The sequence below is a fragment of the Athene noctua genome, chromosome 7 (genome assembly GCF_965140245.1).
Source record: "Athene noctua chromosome 7, bAthNoc1.hap1.1, whole genome shotgun sequence".
Taxonomy (NCBI): Eukaryota; Metazoa; Chordata; class Aves; order Strigiformes; family Strigidae; genus Athene; species Athene noctua.
This window is the reverse complement of record NC_134043.1, coordinates 8908237-8922084: the sequence shown is the minus strand read 5'-3', so window position 1 is coordinate 8922084 and position 13848 is coordinate 8908237. Positions and strand designations below refer to the sequence as shown.

The following is a 13848-nucleotide window of genomic DNA, read 5'->3' as shown; positions in this document are numbered from 1 at the left end:
GGGGGGCGGCCCTGCCCTCTCAGCACGGGGGGGTCCCTGCTGAGGCACACCTCCCCTCCTTCCTCCTCCTTCCTTCCACTGACCTCGGTGTTTTCATAGGTGTCCTTCTCATAATTCTCTCTCAAAAGTCCTAATGCCCTCTTAGATTCCCCTTCTTAATTAAATTATCACAGATGCGCAGCCACCATTGCTAACTGGCTCAGCCTTAGCTACAGGTGGGTCTGACTCAGAGCTGGGGAAACTTTCGAGAAGCTTCTCACATGGGGCCACTGCTGTGGCCTCCTCCCCCACTACCAAAAACCTGCCACACAAACCCAGCACAGGCGGTTAGAACATTTGGAAATTATCCATCTGCATTTTTGATAACCTCTCTCTCTACTGAGACAGACATTGCCATCTTGTGCAATGGAGATGTCTTTGCTGTGGAGCGGGTGCAGCCTTCCTCAGACAGAAGGCCTTCCAAAGACAGGAGTGCCTTCAGCTCTGTGAACTGGTCTCAGATGGAGTTGTCACTCTTGGTCAGCTCATGGACATAGGAGACAGGAGTGCTCTTAAGAGAAACCCTCAAGTTTGCATGAACTGAGCCAGATCCACCGTGAAAAATAATACAGCCATGTCAGTATGGCACTGTAGAGGCAGGGCTCTTTTTCCCCACTTGTCAGCATTTAGAAACAGAGCTGACCCCTCCATCCACCCCATAACACATCCCAGGAGAAAGGGGGAAGAGCTTTATGTCCACCTGCTCAGGGAGAGAGAGAAGTCCCTCTGCACATGGGGGTTGCTTCCTACTTTTCTGGCAGGCATTGTAGAGAAGAGTTTTTCTCAGGGACACATCCCAAGTACCCTGGGAAGATTGTGCCTCCCCTCAGTTTGAGAAGCTGGATCTGTCATTTCTCACAGCTTAGAAGTAAGAGATGCAGTGCCTTGGAAACAGCAGTCTCCAAGAACGATGCTGCAATCAAAGTGGAAATGAAACAATGGTGCTTTATAGTCACAGTCACAGAAAGGGTACAGGCATGATACTATATTCCAAAACGTTTCAGTGTGGGAGGCAAATTATCTCAGTCAATAACAGCAAAGTGAGCAAATAAAAGAGCTTGTATTTTCAATTTACAAAAGGAGATGGCTGTTTTGACCACATCTAGTGTTTCCTCAGCTCCTTCTCCCTGGATTCATCACATAGTGATGTTAAAGACGTAAAGTACTTAATGTTGATATTTATTTTTACTGCAGCACTACTTAACTTCCAGAGCAGCAACCTTTAGTCTGGGTCTTCCTACAGTCCCTTGCAGTCAGGCTTGACCTCAGTGTGGGTAATATTAGATTTTGCCATTTCAGGACCAAAATGGGAGAGAAACCTCAGCATGTAGGAGTCCCTTACCGGATGTCTGTTGAGCATTCTTTTGGAGATGGATGCTGAAAATTGGAGTGTGGTTTCTTGTAAATCCTGCACATCCTCCAGAGCTGCACTGCAGCTGCAGAGTCCCTGAGTCAATTATTCATTTGGAGACTTCTGTACAAGCCTCACACAGGTTTTGCAAATGCATTTTTAAACTTCACTTACATGTAGACAAAACCCAAGATCGACTCTAAAACTTGCAACCACCTACACACAAAACATTTCCTAGGAGACCTTTTTGACTTTGCATCCTTTTAGGATTTTGATTGATGTTTTGCAGTTCCAGATTCCTTTCTTCCTAGACAGTCTTTACTTCCTGTAGGTAGTACAAAAATCTGAGTTAAAACACTATATTTTTACAAATTCCAGTTCCTTCTTTCCTGGTGGTATCTGGAGATAATATCTGGAGAGATTATCTTTCTAGGACAGTGTCTCCAGATAACTTCTATTCCTTATCAAATGTTTATTTAGGAGCAAACCAGGCAAAGTCCATCCTGAATAATTTTCTTTGTCCTAAAGCCAAGTCTTTTATCTATCTGAATGGATGTCCTGTAAAACTAATGACTCTTGAGCAGTCTGTATTGCTAGCTCTTTTCTGTGTGCAATGACTCTTCCTGATAGCTCTTAAGTCAAAGAGAAGTTAAGACTGGAAGCTACAATAACAAAGAAAAGTCACCCAACAGTTAGGCAGACAAAGTAACATTCACAAAACATGTGGGATATATCAGCTGATATATATACAAAGATTGGATTTGTCTCACTTCCCTTTACATGCTGTCTCTACAGTGTAGATATTACAGCTGTTATTTGTGCTAGAAGCCATTTTTGTCAACAGAGAGAAATAGGTACTCCTGGGGCTGCAGGCATATTTTACATGTCTTCTTTAGGATGGCATCAGTCAGGTCTTGGTTCCACTGAGGAAGATCTTCACTGACATCAGGCAATGCTGGGGTGAACAGTGTCAGTGGGCCTGTGGCAGCAGGTTGTCATTTACAGCCGTTTAAAGCATGTATTTTCTTAGTAGGAATAGTATGCCATGGAACAAAGATAGAAACTATTGTCAAGAGGGGAGGGAATGAGGGGGAGAGAATTAGAGATTCAGTGAGCACAGAGAAAAAAGTGATAACTAAAATATTTTCACATGAACTTTATATAATTCAGGCTTCAAAAATTATATAATAGCAGTTGGTTTGCTCCAGACAAAGGAGTTTCTATATTTTTCCAAAACAGAAGAGCTCTACTTACCTAGCACAGGAACTCATAACAATTTATTGATCATATATATGTACTGACAGGTAGTCCTGTTTGTACTTTAACAACCACTTGGACAGAATATGGTACCACATAAACACAGGTGAAAACACTGTTGAAAAAACAGTTTGGGATCCCATTTCCTATTTACTTCATGTTCAGTTTCAAGATTTGGATCTGTAGGATGGTGACCAGCCACTTCATATATCAGTGTTCAGTGGATTTTCAGAAGTCAAGGAAGTTACACAGATAAAGTAAGCCTAACTGCATGCTCAAAGCAAATGAGGAACCCCCTCTACACATACTCTCCAGGGACATCAGCAATAAGCATTTCAAGCAACACAGTGTTAACTCCTAGGTAAAGTGTGTGCTCTAAATTTAGATCAGCTCACTTTCACATTTGTTTGTTTTATATTTTCTTTGCTTGACTTACATTACCAGTATAGTACTAAATTGCCAAATAGCCCCATTACACTGTTAATATTTGCCTCTGCATTTCAATGACAGCTAAAATGCAGTGAACTAAAAATGCAATCTTCCCATGAGTCAATACCGAGCTGGTGGGGCAGTATGCCACTGCCACAGATTTAATTCACTGCCCAGTGTAAATGGAGGGCAGGAGTCACACAGAGCTGCTGGGGACCGTGGGAAGTGGTTTCACTGTGCCCACAGAGCCCCAACATCAGGCAGTGAGTCTTGCTGAGCCTTTACTGCTTGTCACTCCCCAGCCAGAGTTTCCTTCCAAGGCTGCTCCAGATCTCCACACCATCTACCCTATCCTCAGGCTGTGATTCAAGGCTCTCCAGGCTTGCTTACCCAGTCCCCTGCATGGTAATGCTTTTGCTGTGCCTGGTGTGCATGGGACTCTGCATCAGACCCAGCATGCTGCTGCTAGCTCAAGATGGCAGGCTGCCCACCTGGAGCGAGGCTGCAGCCTAAATCATTCAAGCACAGATTGTCCTCCAACGCTTTCTCGGCTTTCCTTGGCTGCTGTGTGCTGGGGTGGAGGAAGAGCGCAGCATGCAGCAGCACAGAACACCTGCCCCAAAAAGCCCTGGTGATATGCACCAGCAGGAGGACAGCAGGAATGAGAACAATTTGGGTCAGTAATTGGAGTCTGGTGGTTCAGCTGGGCAGTGACTGAAGGTTCAGTGCTTCACAAGAGCCTGTGGTGTGGCATATCCTGGAGCCAAAACTCCTGAAATTCACCTAGTGTATTCCCTAAGAACTGAAGCCCTGCATTCTGGCCAAATGTCAGCGCTGACAGATTTTAAATTTTTACTTAGAAAGCCAGATGTGGCATCCCCTATACCCACAAATTACTATGTAATGTTAACTGTCCTGCTCTACCCAGAGGTAGATGTACCATTGCAGCAACAGGTGAAGCACTCTGCCTTTTTTTAAAAGCTATTTAAAACTGAATTTGTTGAAGTTCGTGCAAGGAAAGGAACTATACATTGGTAAAATACAGGTTCCTTAAAGTGAGAAGTTGGATATTTTGAGCCTTGGCATCATGTATGTATTGGAAGTGTGAAAGAACAGGGTGACAGAAGCGCCCTTGCTGTGGTGACATGCTGCTAGGACTTAGAAGCAGGTCAAAAAGCTGTCATTAGCTTGCTTCAGGCTAAACCCCATCAGCTGAGTTTTGGAGAGGCAAAATGATTCTGTAATAGCTCAGCTGGGCACAGGAGTGCAAGTCCTGATGGTGATGAGATGGCAAGCGCAAGAAGGAAGCAAGGAGATACTTTTTTGCTTCTCTTTGCAATAGTAAAGCTTAATATTTCTATAAAGAGATTTTTCAGGAGACCAAGAGAGAACCATCAACATTTTTTTTGATGATTCCCAGTCGGTTTGTTAGCAAAAGATGAGCATGTAGTCTGAACTGCAGTGTTTTGGTACCTGCGTGACAGCCATTTCCATAGATTACTGACCTTGCATATTTAACAAAAATTATGGAGAATTCAGGTTGTGAGAAGATGCATTTTTAGAAAAGTTCTTTCTATCTTGTAACTTTGAGCAACTAGCTATATTCAGAGAAAGAAATTTGAAGTCTTTTCTAGGGCAATAGCATAACAACATCCAAAAGTATGAACGTCTGTTAAAAGGTGGGTTGGAAAAACACACTGCATAGAAGAATTTTACTTGACAGGTTAAAAATATGGCATAAGGAACTAAGTATGCTCTTAAACAGGAGCTTTGAATTGTATTTTGAAGCCATTAACATCTATTTGGACAAGGCAGTTTAGAAGTTACACAGAGAAAAATGAGATTTGATTCAGTGTGCTGGGGATTGTGCCCCAAGGCTCACAGTGGTGATTTCTTGAACCAGATGTTGTGCTTTGGTGCCACTGTTCTTCAGACAAAGAGGAGTCTGAACAGATTATTTCAGGAAATTCGTTCAATATGGTCGATTCACGATTACTGAGACCTGGGCTTAGTGTACGTGTTCATTTTGGTTTAAAGTTACAGCTCCTTTGTCAGGCCTAGGATATAAATAAACACATTTCCTTTGGTGCCTCATTCCCAAAGGATGCAAAAAGGACCATCTCATTTCAGGAGGAGACTTGCTTTACTTGCTTTTCCCAGCCTGCCTAATCCGATTCTCTTCATCTGGGGCCACAGCTTCCCACCTGGTTTTGGCCTCCTAACAGCTACTGCAGGGTCAAGGGACAGAGAGAAGTGCATCTCTTTCCTTACTCCAAGACTGAAAAATTAACCCTTTCACTTTCTAGCCAGGCAAAGTGCGCTCCCACCTAATCATAGCAACCCACGGACCTCCTAGTGCCTTTGGTTTACTTCAGATAATACTTTGAACACCTTTAATGTCTTTAATCTACCAAGGTGATCAGAAAGCAGGTGGTGTATTGTTCAACAATTCCAGATATGACTAAGTACAATAATGATGTGTTCTGGTGCTGTAAAAGTGTTTTAATTACTGTGAGTTAACATCAGTTAAAACCACACGAGCAACCAGTGAAGAGCTGTATAAATGCATTTCTTGCTCTGTAGTGTGTATGCTGCTGGTCATGTGAGGAAATTAGCTGAAATCCAGCGTATCAGTGCAGAGGCTCAGGTGTTGCACAGATTTTCTGTACCTTGGATAAACCATTTAGTCTCACTGTGCCCAATTTCTTCTCATGGTGCCTGCCAATTTCTAAAATATACTGGAAGTAGTGAAGTGTTTTGTTATATTTATTTAAATAGAGTGATTTGGAGCAGAGATTACCTTTTACTGTGTATCCTGGAAGCACATTTGAAACCCCATTCTCTATGCTCCCGACAAGCAAACACTCACAATATGATATCCCAACAGGATGGCATTACAGCAGGTAACACTGCACATCGTGAAATAAAAGATGGCAGCTTTCCATATGTCACCTTTCTAGAGGTAATCTAATTAGATTAGAATTCATTATGGATACGCAGGTTACGCAGCACATCCATTGCCCAGATTGCATAACCCTGTCTCTCATGTTGCCAGAAGAAAAGGAGCCAAGCAGTTAACAGCACAGTGGTTGTTAGACTGTGTTGCCCAAAACCAAACTCTTAGGGAAATTAAGAAGAAATAAATTTCACAAATGACTTGTACTTATTTATATTATTAACTATCATCATAATCTTCCAAAGAAGAAAAATACAATTCAAGAATAACTCACCAGAAGAATACAAAAGGATCTTAACAGTAGAGGCTTGTTAGATTTCAGAAAACAGAAAGAAACCTTAAGTTATCTGAATGCAGTCTTTAATTATTTACATTTTAAATGAAAAATAATTTTAGAAGCCAACATGAGCCGTCTCACGCAAATTGATTTCTTAAAACATTTAAAATCATTTGGATGCTTCAATTTGCCTGTGTTGTTTCTTCCTTTTATTCCCACAGCACTTTACCCTCTGCCTGTGCAGCTCAGAGTAGCTGCCTTCTGCAGAACAGCAATCTCATTTTGTTTACCTTGTGTTTCAAAGAGAATTGAACAAGCCCAGGATTCGCTTTCTCTAAACAAATACTGGCAAGACAAAGGTATCACAGCTATTCTAGGGACAAGAGGTTTGCTGAGATGGAGAATGGTAAAGACTGGCGAGAAAAAAAGTCAATGCGTTTTATCAGAAAAAAAAAAAGTTAATCCTTTTCACAGCCTCATTTTCTTTGCTTTTGAGATAGCTCTCCTTTTTCATTTAAGTTTTAGAGTTTTTCAGCTAAAGGAAGCAAGAAGCCGAGGTATTTTCTTTGTTCCTGTCAAGTAGCTTGAGCAGTTTGAGAACAGAAACCAGTCAGAGCAGTGTGATTAGCGTAGCCAATTAGGGTGGATTTGCATATTCACAACATGGCTATCGAGAAATAATTCTGCAGAGATAACGCAAGTGTGGCAATGCCTGTCTGCCAATCAGAGCACCCTGGCTCCCATACTATATGGTAATTGAGAAATAACCATTGAGTGATTCTGCAGATTGGGCACCCCAAGCCAATCCACGTACTGGCACTACACAGCTGGGGAAGAAAGTGCGTTTGTAAGGCAGTAGGAATACGATACCCCTGCACACTGGAAATGGTTGATCTACAATTCATTTATCTAAAATGCAACAGCATCTGTCCAGTGAGTCTGTTCTTCCAAGATTCATTCCAGCTACAACTTGTGCTAACGGCCACTTTTGGGGGCTCAACCTCATCAGGAGTTTGGGGACTTGGCTTTTAATGAGGTGGCCAAGGACTGAGTGCTTTGCAGCCCCTCCTGCCCAGCCAGCGGTCCTCAGGCATGGCAGGGTGCTAGATGGTGCACTATACAAGGTGCAGAAGGTGAGCTTTGTACAACGGCCTAAAAGATGGATGATAAAGCTCTGCTTTCTTCTGCCCCCGAAGGCCTTTCACCAGTGTGTTATCCAAGGACCAGGCAAGAAAGCAAACGGCCCTTCAGGAAACCTTGTAAACTCTGCTGGATAACAAACTGGGGTGGATGATCACAGCAGATTTATTATCTCTGAAAGTGAAAAATCACCTTATATACTACAGTGACAACAATTCTTGCTCCATCTCAATGTTTCTCTGGCTCCCAGCACTTGTCATCTCTTGCCAACAACTGCATCACTGCAAGCATTCAGGTGAGCATGACTGTGGCTGAGCTGCCACCCTGTGCCCATGTGATGTGCATCTTCAGGATGCTCTATTTTCTTATCAAGGGGCTGACAAGTGGTTGGCTGCAGTGTGCAGCATCCACGTGTGCTGAATTTAGAAAGAAATAAGGTGATCTTTATCCTTAATGCCCTTGACTCCTCTTCAGTGCTGGGGGCTGAAGTCATGGTGTGTAATTGCAACAAATTGGGTCAGGAAGGACTCCCTGGACCATTATCCCACGTTCAACTACACAGGCCACATTCACTTTCAAAACTGCTAAGGGGAAGACAACACAAAAACTAACTTGTGGTACTCACTGCTACAAGATATTGAGGAAAACTTAACAAAATCCCTAAAATTAGACCATCACACAAATCATAAGTTTATAAACTGGTATCATATCCTCCAGGGTAAAGACTATGAGTTCTCAACGTCCATGCCACAAAAAGGCATTAAGCACATTTAGTTGGGGAGAAATGTCTCCCTCCCGGAAGATATATTTTTTAATAATCATCCATGATAAGGATTTTATACCTATTTCTGGAATACTCATAGTTTATCTAGTCCAGTAACCTATGTGAGAATTTTTTTTTAATGGTCTCAGTCTCTGAGTATCCACAATTGTCTCCTACCTTCCTATCCCCTTTGTGGCATTAGCTCTTTATTAGAAAGTTAATAAACTTTATGTATGTTCTAAAGATAATATTGAAAACTGCAAAATTGTGTTCTGCATTTTATAATTGGTGTGGAAAAAAGGGGGAGATCTAATCCTATTGGGCCTTCTCTCTCGTTTGCTCTCTCTCTCCCTTTTTCCCTTTTGATGGTAAGCAGGAAATTTTAATTAGCTTCATTTCCACAATTCAGTCATGCATATGTAATCTTTGTTCACACTTTTATAAAGTAAAATTAAGTGAAAGAAATTGGGTAATAATAGAAAGCTTGTCTGAGCAGAACAAATGTGAATTATCAAACATAAGGAAAGATGACTGGGACTACAGGGCTTGAAGTTGTGCAAGGTTTGAGGTGATTTTTCTGAAACAGGAATGCATAAATAATGTATAGAAACAGGTGCTTATTATCCTGTTTTGGGCATCTTTTGTTCATTATATACTTGGGCTGCTGAGGTACAGTGATAACCACTGAATGTGAGGAGACTGCTTAATAACAGCTTTCTAATGTTCCTCTTTTATCATGAGCTGAAAGTGTCACATGAGCTTGTCTAGTTAATAAAAATCACTTTGTGAACCCACTGTTCTTAGATTTGGTATTGGAGCAGATCACTGTACTGGGCCTCTCTCCTGATTATAGCTGCAAAAGCTGTTCAGCCGTTTTGCATTGTAATTTAAAGGTTTCCTAATCCATATACACACCCTCTAATTAAATGTTTCCAGGGGTTACCTTGGGAGCCTTCAGCGGTATGGTTTGAAACTAAAACTAAAGAGTGCATTAAATTCATTCACCCTGGGGTGAGACACAGGAGGGGAAAGTACATTTTCATCTCCTGCTACTCTGGATTATTTGAAAGCATGATCATAATTGGGATTACTAACTTCATTATTTTTGTTATCTAACATGAGAATATGGAAATTTAAAGGGAGACAATCAACATGTCTAAATCTAGAGTTCAGCTTTTTTATAACTTCTGAGAAGACTCTTTAAAGTTTAAACAGTTATTTTAAGAAGCTACCAGTTCATCAGCAGCAACTAAAAACCAGAACCTCCTGTTGATGTAAATCAGTCCGTGGCTGCATAAGCTGCGTAACAAACACTGATGCGGCAGATGCCGAGGTCTTCATTAAAGGAAATGTAAAGTAGTGAAGCATGTTGGCATTAGCACATATAGAAGGAATGTCTGAAGCCCAGTTAATGTTAAACTCACCAGCAGATACGTTCTCTTCAGCGCCTGTTCACACATTCAGATTGACACCATCAACCTAACAGCTTCAGGAGAAACACCTCTTTCTGTTCTTGAGCAGGAACTCCTATTACAGGAAGTTCATTTCAGACATGGGTGGCTTTTTTTTTTTCCCCCTAAACCTGATTTACTGCCAGTGACTAGGGATAGCCAAGATTTAGGTTAATGGTTAACAAAGCAGCTACGACCACACAGAAACTCTGACTTCTTCCTGCTGGGGACAGGACGAAAACCTGCCTTAGCTTGCAGAGGCAAGCGTTGAAACGAGAGCAGTTCACACTGCAAAGGGCTGGAGAAGGGCTACTTTACTCTTAGAGAAAGGAGGAGGAAAATCCAAAAGGAGCAAGAGGTGTTTGCCATGAGGATAGGTAAGAGCTGAAACATTTTCCTTCTCAGCCTATTGGCTCAGTGGCTTTTGCTAACAAAACCTACAGGTGTGGCTAGTTGAGACTCGTTCGTTATACCTGACTGCTCTGACCTGTGTGTCTTGGTGAGAGGGGCAACAGGAGAAAGTATCTATTTGCTGTGAATTTCAACATCAGAGAGGGCAGGAAGGCTCTTCCTCTCTCCTCCTTGTCCCACCAGGGGCTGCTCATGGCAGGACAGACATCCCCTTCAGACTGTTCTCATCTCATTGACCACAGTCACATCCCTGAATTTGAGGTGTCTCCTTGGATCAAGATCACTTTGGCCTCAGCATATGTCTGCATCTTTGTCGCGGGCATTTTGGGCAACAGCGTCACCATCAAGGCCACCAGGATCCTGCAGAAGAAGGGCTACCTGCAGAAGGAGGTCACAGACCACATGGTGAGCCTGGCCTGCTCGGACCTGCTGGTCATTCTGCTGGGCATGCCCGTGGAGTTCTTCAGTGCCATCTGGAGCCCATTCTCCACCCCCCATGGCAACATAGCTTGCAAGCTCTACTACTTCCTCTTTGAAGCCTGCAGTTATGCGACTGTGCTGCATGTTGCCACCCTCAGCTTTGAGAGGTATGTGGCTATCTGCCACCCCTTCAAGTTCAAGGCTCTCTCTGGACCCCGCACAGTGAAGCTGCTCATCGCCTTTGTCTGGGGGACATCTGTGATAGTGGCTCTGCCCCTGCTCTTTGCCATGGGCACAGAATATCCCCTGGAAATCATCGAGGGCTACCAAGGTACGACTGCCTGTGTCAAGCCTACGCCCAGGCACCACCTCCCTGAGCTGAAGCACAATATGACCATATGTACCAGCCTGTCCTCCAAGTGGTCTGTCTTTCAGGCCAGCGTCTTCGGTGCCTTTGCTGTGTACATCATAGTGCTGGGATCTGTCAGCTTCATGTGCCACAGCATGATGAAAACCCTGATGATTCACAAGGAAGGAACTGTGGCAGTGAAGGGTGGGCTAAGACACCAGGAGGAATACCTAAGAAAAAGTGAGACCTCAGAGGGAAAGAGCTCCAGGAGACATATCATTTTATTCCTGGGTAAGAGTCTTGTCCTACTCTGCCTCCCCTTCCCTGCCCCCTTTCCACATGGGAAGGAAACCCAGAAGCCTCCATTTTATCTCACATAGTTTTTCCCCAAATGGGGGATGTACAGTTTCAAAGTGGTGCAAAATGAGGGAGAGGGATACTTCTGGTTGTGATGATATATTTTAAGAAGCTCACTTCCCCTGCATGTTTTTGACTCACTCTTTTTGTTGTTAGAACAGGTGGGAGGGAAGAAGGAAAAATCCATTTACTGTCTGCTATTTACATTATTTGATGATACTGCGTGCCTACATGCAGCGATATGGGTAACAGGGTGGTGATGCTTGACCTTTGGAGTAGCCATAGGCAACACTGCCTGGACATGAAGTAGCTCTACTTGCATGTTTTCCCATTAAATTATAAATATGTGCATATTTAATAAGGCTCTTGATGGGAGGGAAGACTGTCTTGCAAGGTCTGAAGCTTGTCCCACTCTAAAGGCATGTCCCTGTTAATTCAGGAAGCTCGCTGGAGGGTAGTTATTTAGCCTCAGCAGTTGTGGCTGTGTTGTGTCTGAGCACTAAGAAACTGTGCTGGAGAGTTGATTTGGTCTTGCAAATTGATGTTGCCCTCTTTGAATTTTTTTTCCTGGTTTTATTTGAAGGCCTATAACCTAGGAATTATGTTTGATTCTGATCTCTCTCACCACATTTGTCAGACAAAAACTAATCAAGCTGTCATTTCACCAACTTGGAATCTTTCCGGGCTGTGATCCATATAGTCTCCACATTTGTTGATGCTCCTAGAGACACCCTTAATCATGCCCTGGCTGCATTACTGTTGGTTCTTGTTTTGTTGTGTTGCTTAATATGATACTGGATATAATAAATGAACCATCTAGAGTATGAATGCACAGTAGACCTAGTATTTCTGTGTTGCTTTTTGGTGCTCTGTTTGATATTGCAGAGAGGGAATTGAAACTGGTGTGTCTGTCCACTTCTGCAGCTTTAAGTAGATAGCTTTTTATGACTTCTTTTTTTTTTTTTTTCTTTTTTTTTTCCCCTCTGAGCATTCTCTGCTTTCTTATCTAGTTGTGCTTTTGCCATGGTCTATAGCTGGTATGTGAAGCTGCAGGGTAAGGAGCCCAGGGTGTACCCAGCTCCTTTCCTGCTGCACCTGTGTTATGAGTTGGGAAGATGGTGAAAACCTGTCATACTGACAAGGCATATGGCTCAAAGGTTTGGGGAAAGGTGGAAATGCACACAGTACAAGCAGAAAGGGTGACAAAAGCTTCAAATGGGAGATGTGACACCCCAGGCTGTACAGAGCTCTTCCTCACGCTCAGAGTGTACATCTAATGAAGAAATCATCTCCTTGCGCAATGTGTCTTAGTCTGGGACAAGAGGCCCCATATCTGGGTGATAAACGGGCTCTCAGTATCCTTATTCCGCTAAAAGTACTGATTTCTGGGGTAGAGGCTTAGCAGCTAATGCTAAATACAGCATGTTGCACAAAGCAGAAAAAGAGATAAGGCTCTGCTCTTTAAGTTAAGTGCTACTGCGGGCTTCTTAAATGTCTGTGGATCTCTCCCCTTGTAAATTAATCCACTGGTTCATTAAATCCCAGTCTAAGATCCAAATCCTGGAGCAAGTTCTAGCTAGGTTGAGGGGTGAAGGTAAATTGCCACAGCTTTTCTTCCCTTTCTTGATTATTGTTTCTGCTTGGTGATGGTCTAGCATGGAATAGGGCAGACCTAGTGTTGCTTGCAGAAGTGTTAAAAAAGAAGGTAAATGAAAGCAATTGGCTTGTCCTTTATCTTGCCACCAATATCTAACAATTCCTCTGTGCTCTCAGCTTTCCGGAGTCAGTAGATGCTTCCATGAATTCCCCAAAATTACTTCAGTGGCAAGACTCTTAATACAAGTTTTGCTAATTTACTTGGATTGGGAAATAAATTAATAAACTGAGGAGAAGGAAACTGTGGCCTGCATCCCTGAGAAGAACGCAAAGCAATTTAATTTGGAGATTTCATAAGAGTGATGCTTCAGGGCAGTTTTAACCCAGAAGAAATGAACATATAAATTGTTTACAAATCGCTGAATTTAAATATAGTGATTTAGAAGTCCTCTTTGTTTTTCATTTAACAGATGGGTCAAATTAAAACAAATACTTGCGCATTCCCAACATATTTCACTTTTAATGTGAAATGTAAATGACAGTATATAGCATGATGTCTTTGAACATCTAACAGCAATAAAAACAATTTAGCATTTTCTTCTTCTAGTTGTTAAAAGTGATAAGTTCTATAAAATGGAGATTAAATTCATAAATCTCCTGACGATAAGAAAAAGCTAAGTAGAAGAAGACACAAGAAGGAACTGATGCTTTTTTAGTGTCATGTTATTGAGCGGCACTCAAGAAAATTCATGAAAATGAATTGTAAACGTTGAAAGTGAAAAGACTACTTGCCATAGGTAGTATTGACACTTGCAGGATGGGGTCCACATGGGGTGACATGACTGCTGTGATGGAGGAGGAAGATGACAAGTGGCCAAGCAAGGAGAACACCACTGTGCTGGGCAGGCTAAGCTCATGCAAGGAAAAGCTTTTGTCTAGTGAAAGGTGGCTGCAAGGTTAAAATCTTGAGTCTTAAAGCCAGATGGTCTGGTTGGGGATTTGAAGTCCTTCATGTAGAGATGTCAGTTCTTTCTGTTTCTGGCTACCTTGCT

At 42.5% G+C, this 13848-nt stretch overlaps 1 protein-coding gene across 1 annotated transcript in view; it reads left to right on the top strand.

Moving 5' to 3' along the window:
- The first annotated feature begins 10266 nt into the window (after positions 1–10266).
- GPR39 (G protein-coupled receptor 39) overlaps positions 10267–13848 on the top strand; it is an 82499-nt gene continuing 78917 nt past the window's right edge. Inside the window, exon 1 of the mRNA XM_074910502.1 lies at positions 10267–11134. Within this exon, the coding sequence (XP_074766603.1) occupies positions 10267–11134 (868 nt within the window). The remainder of the gene's footprint in view (positions 11135–13848) is intronic.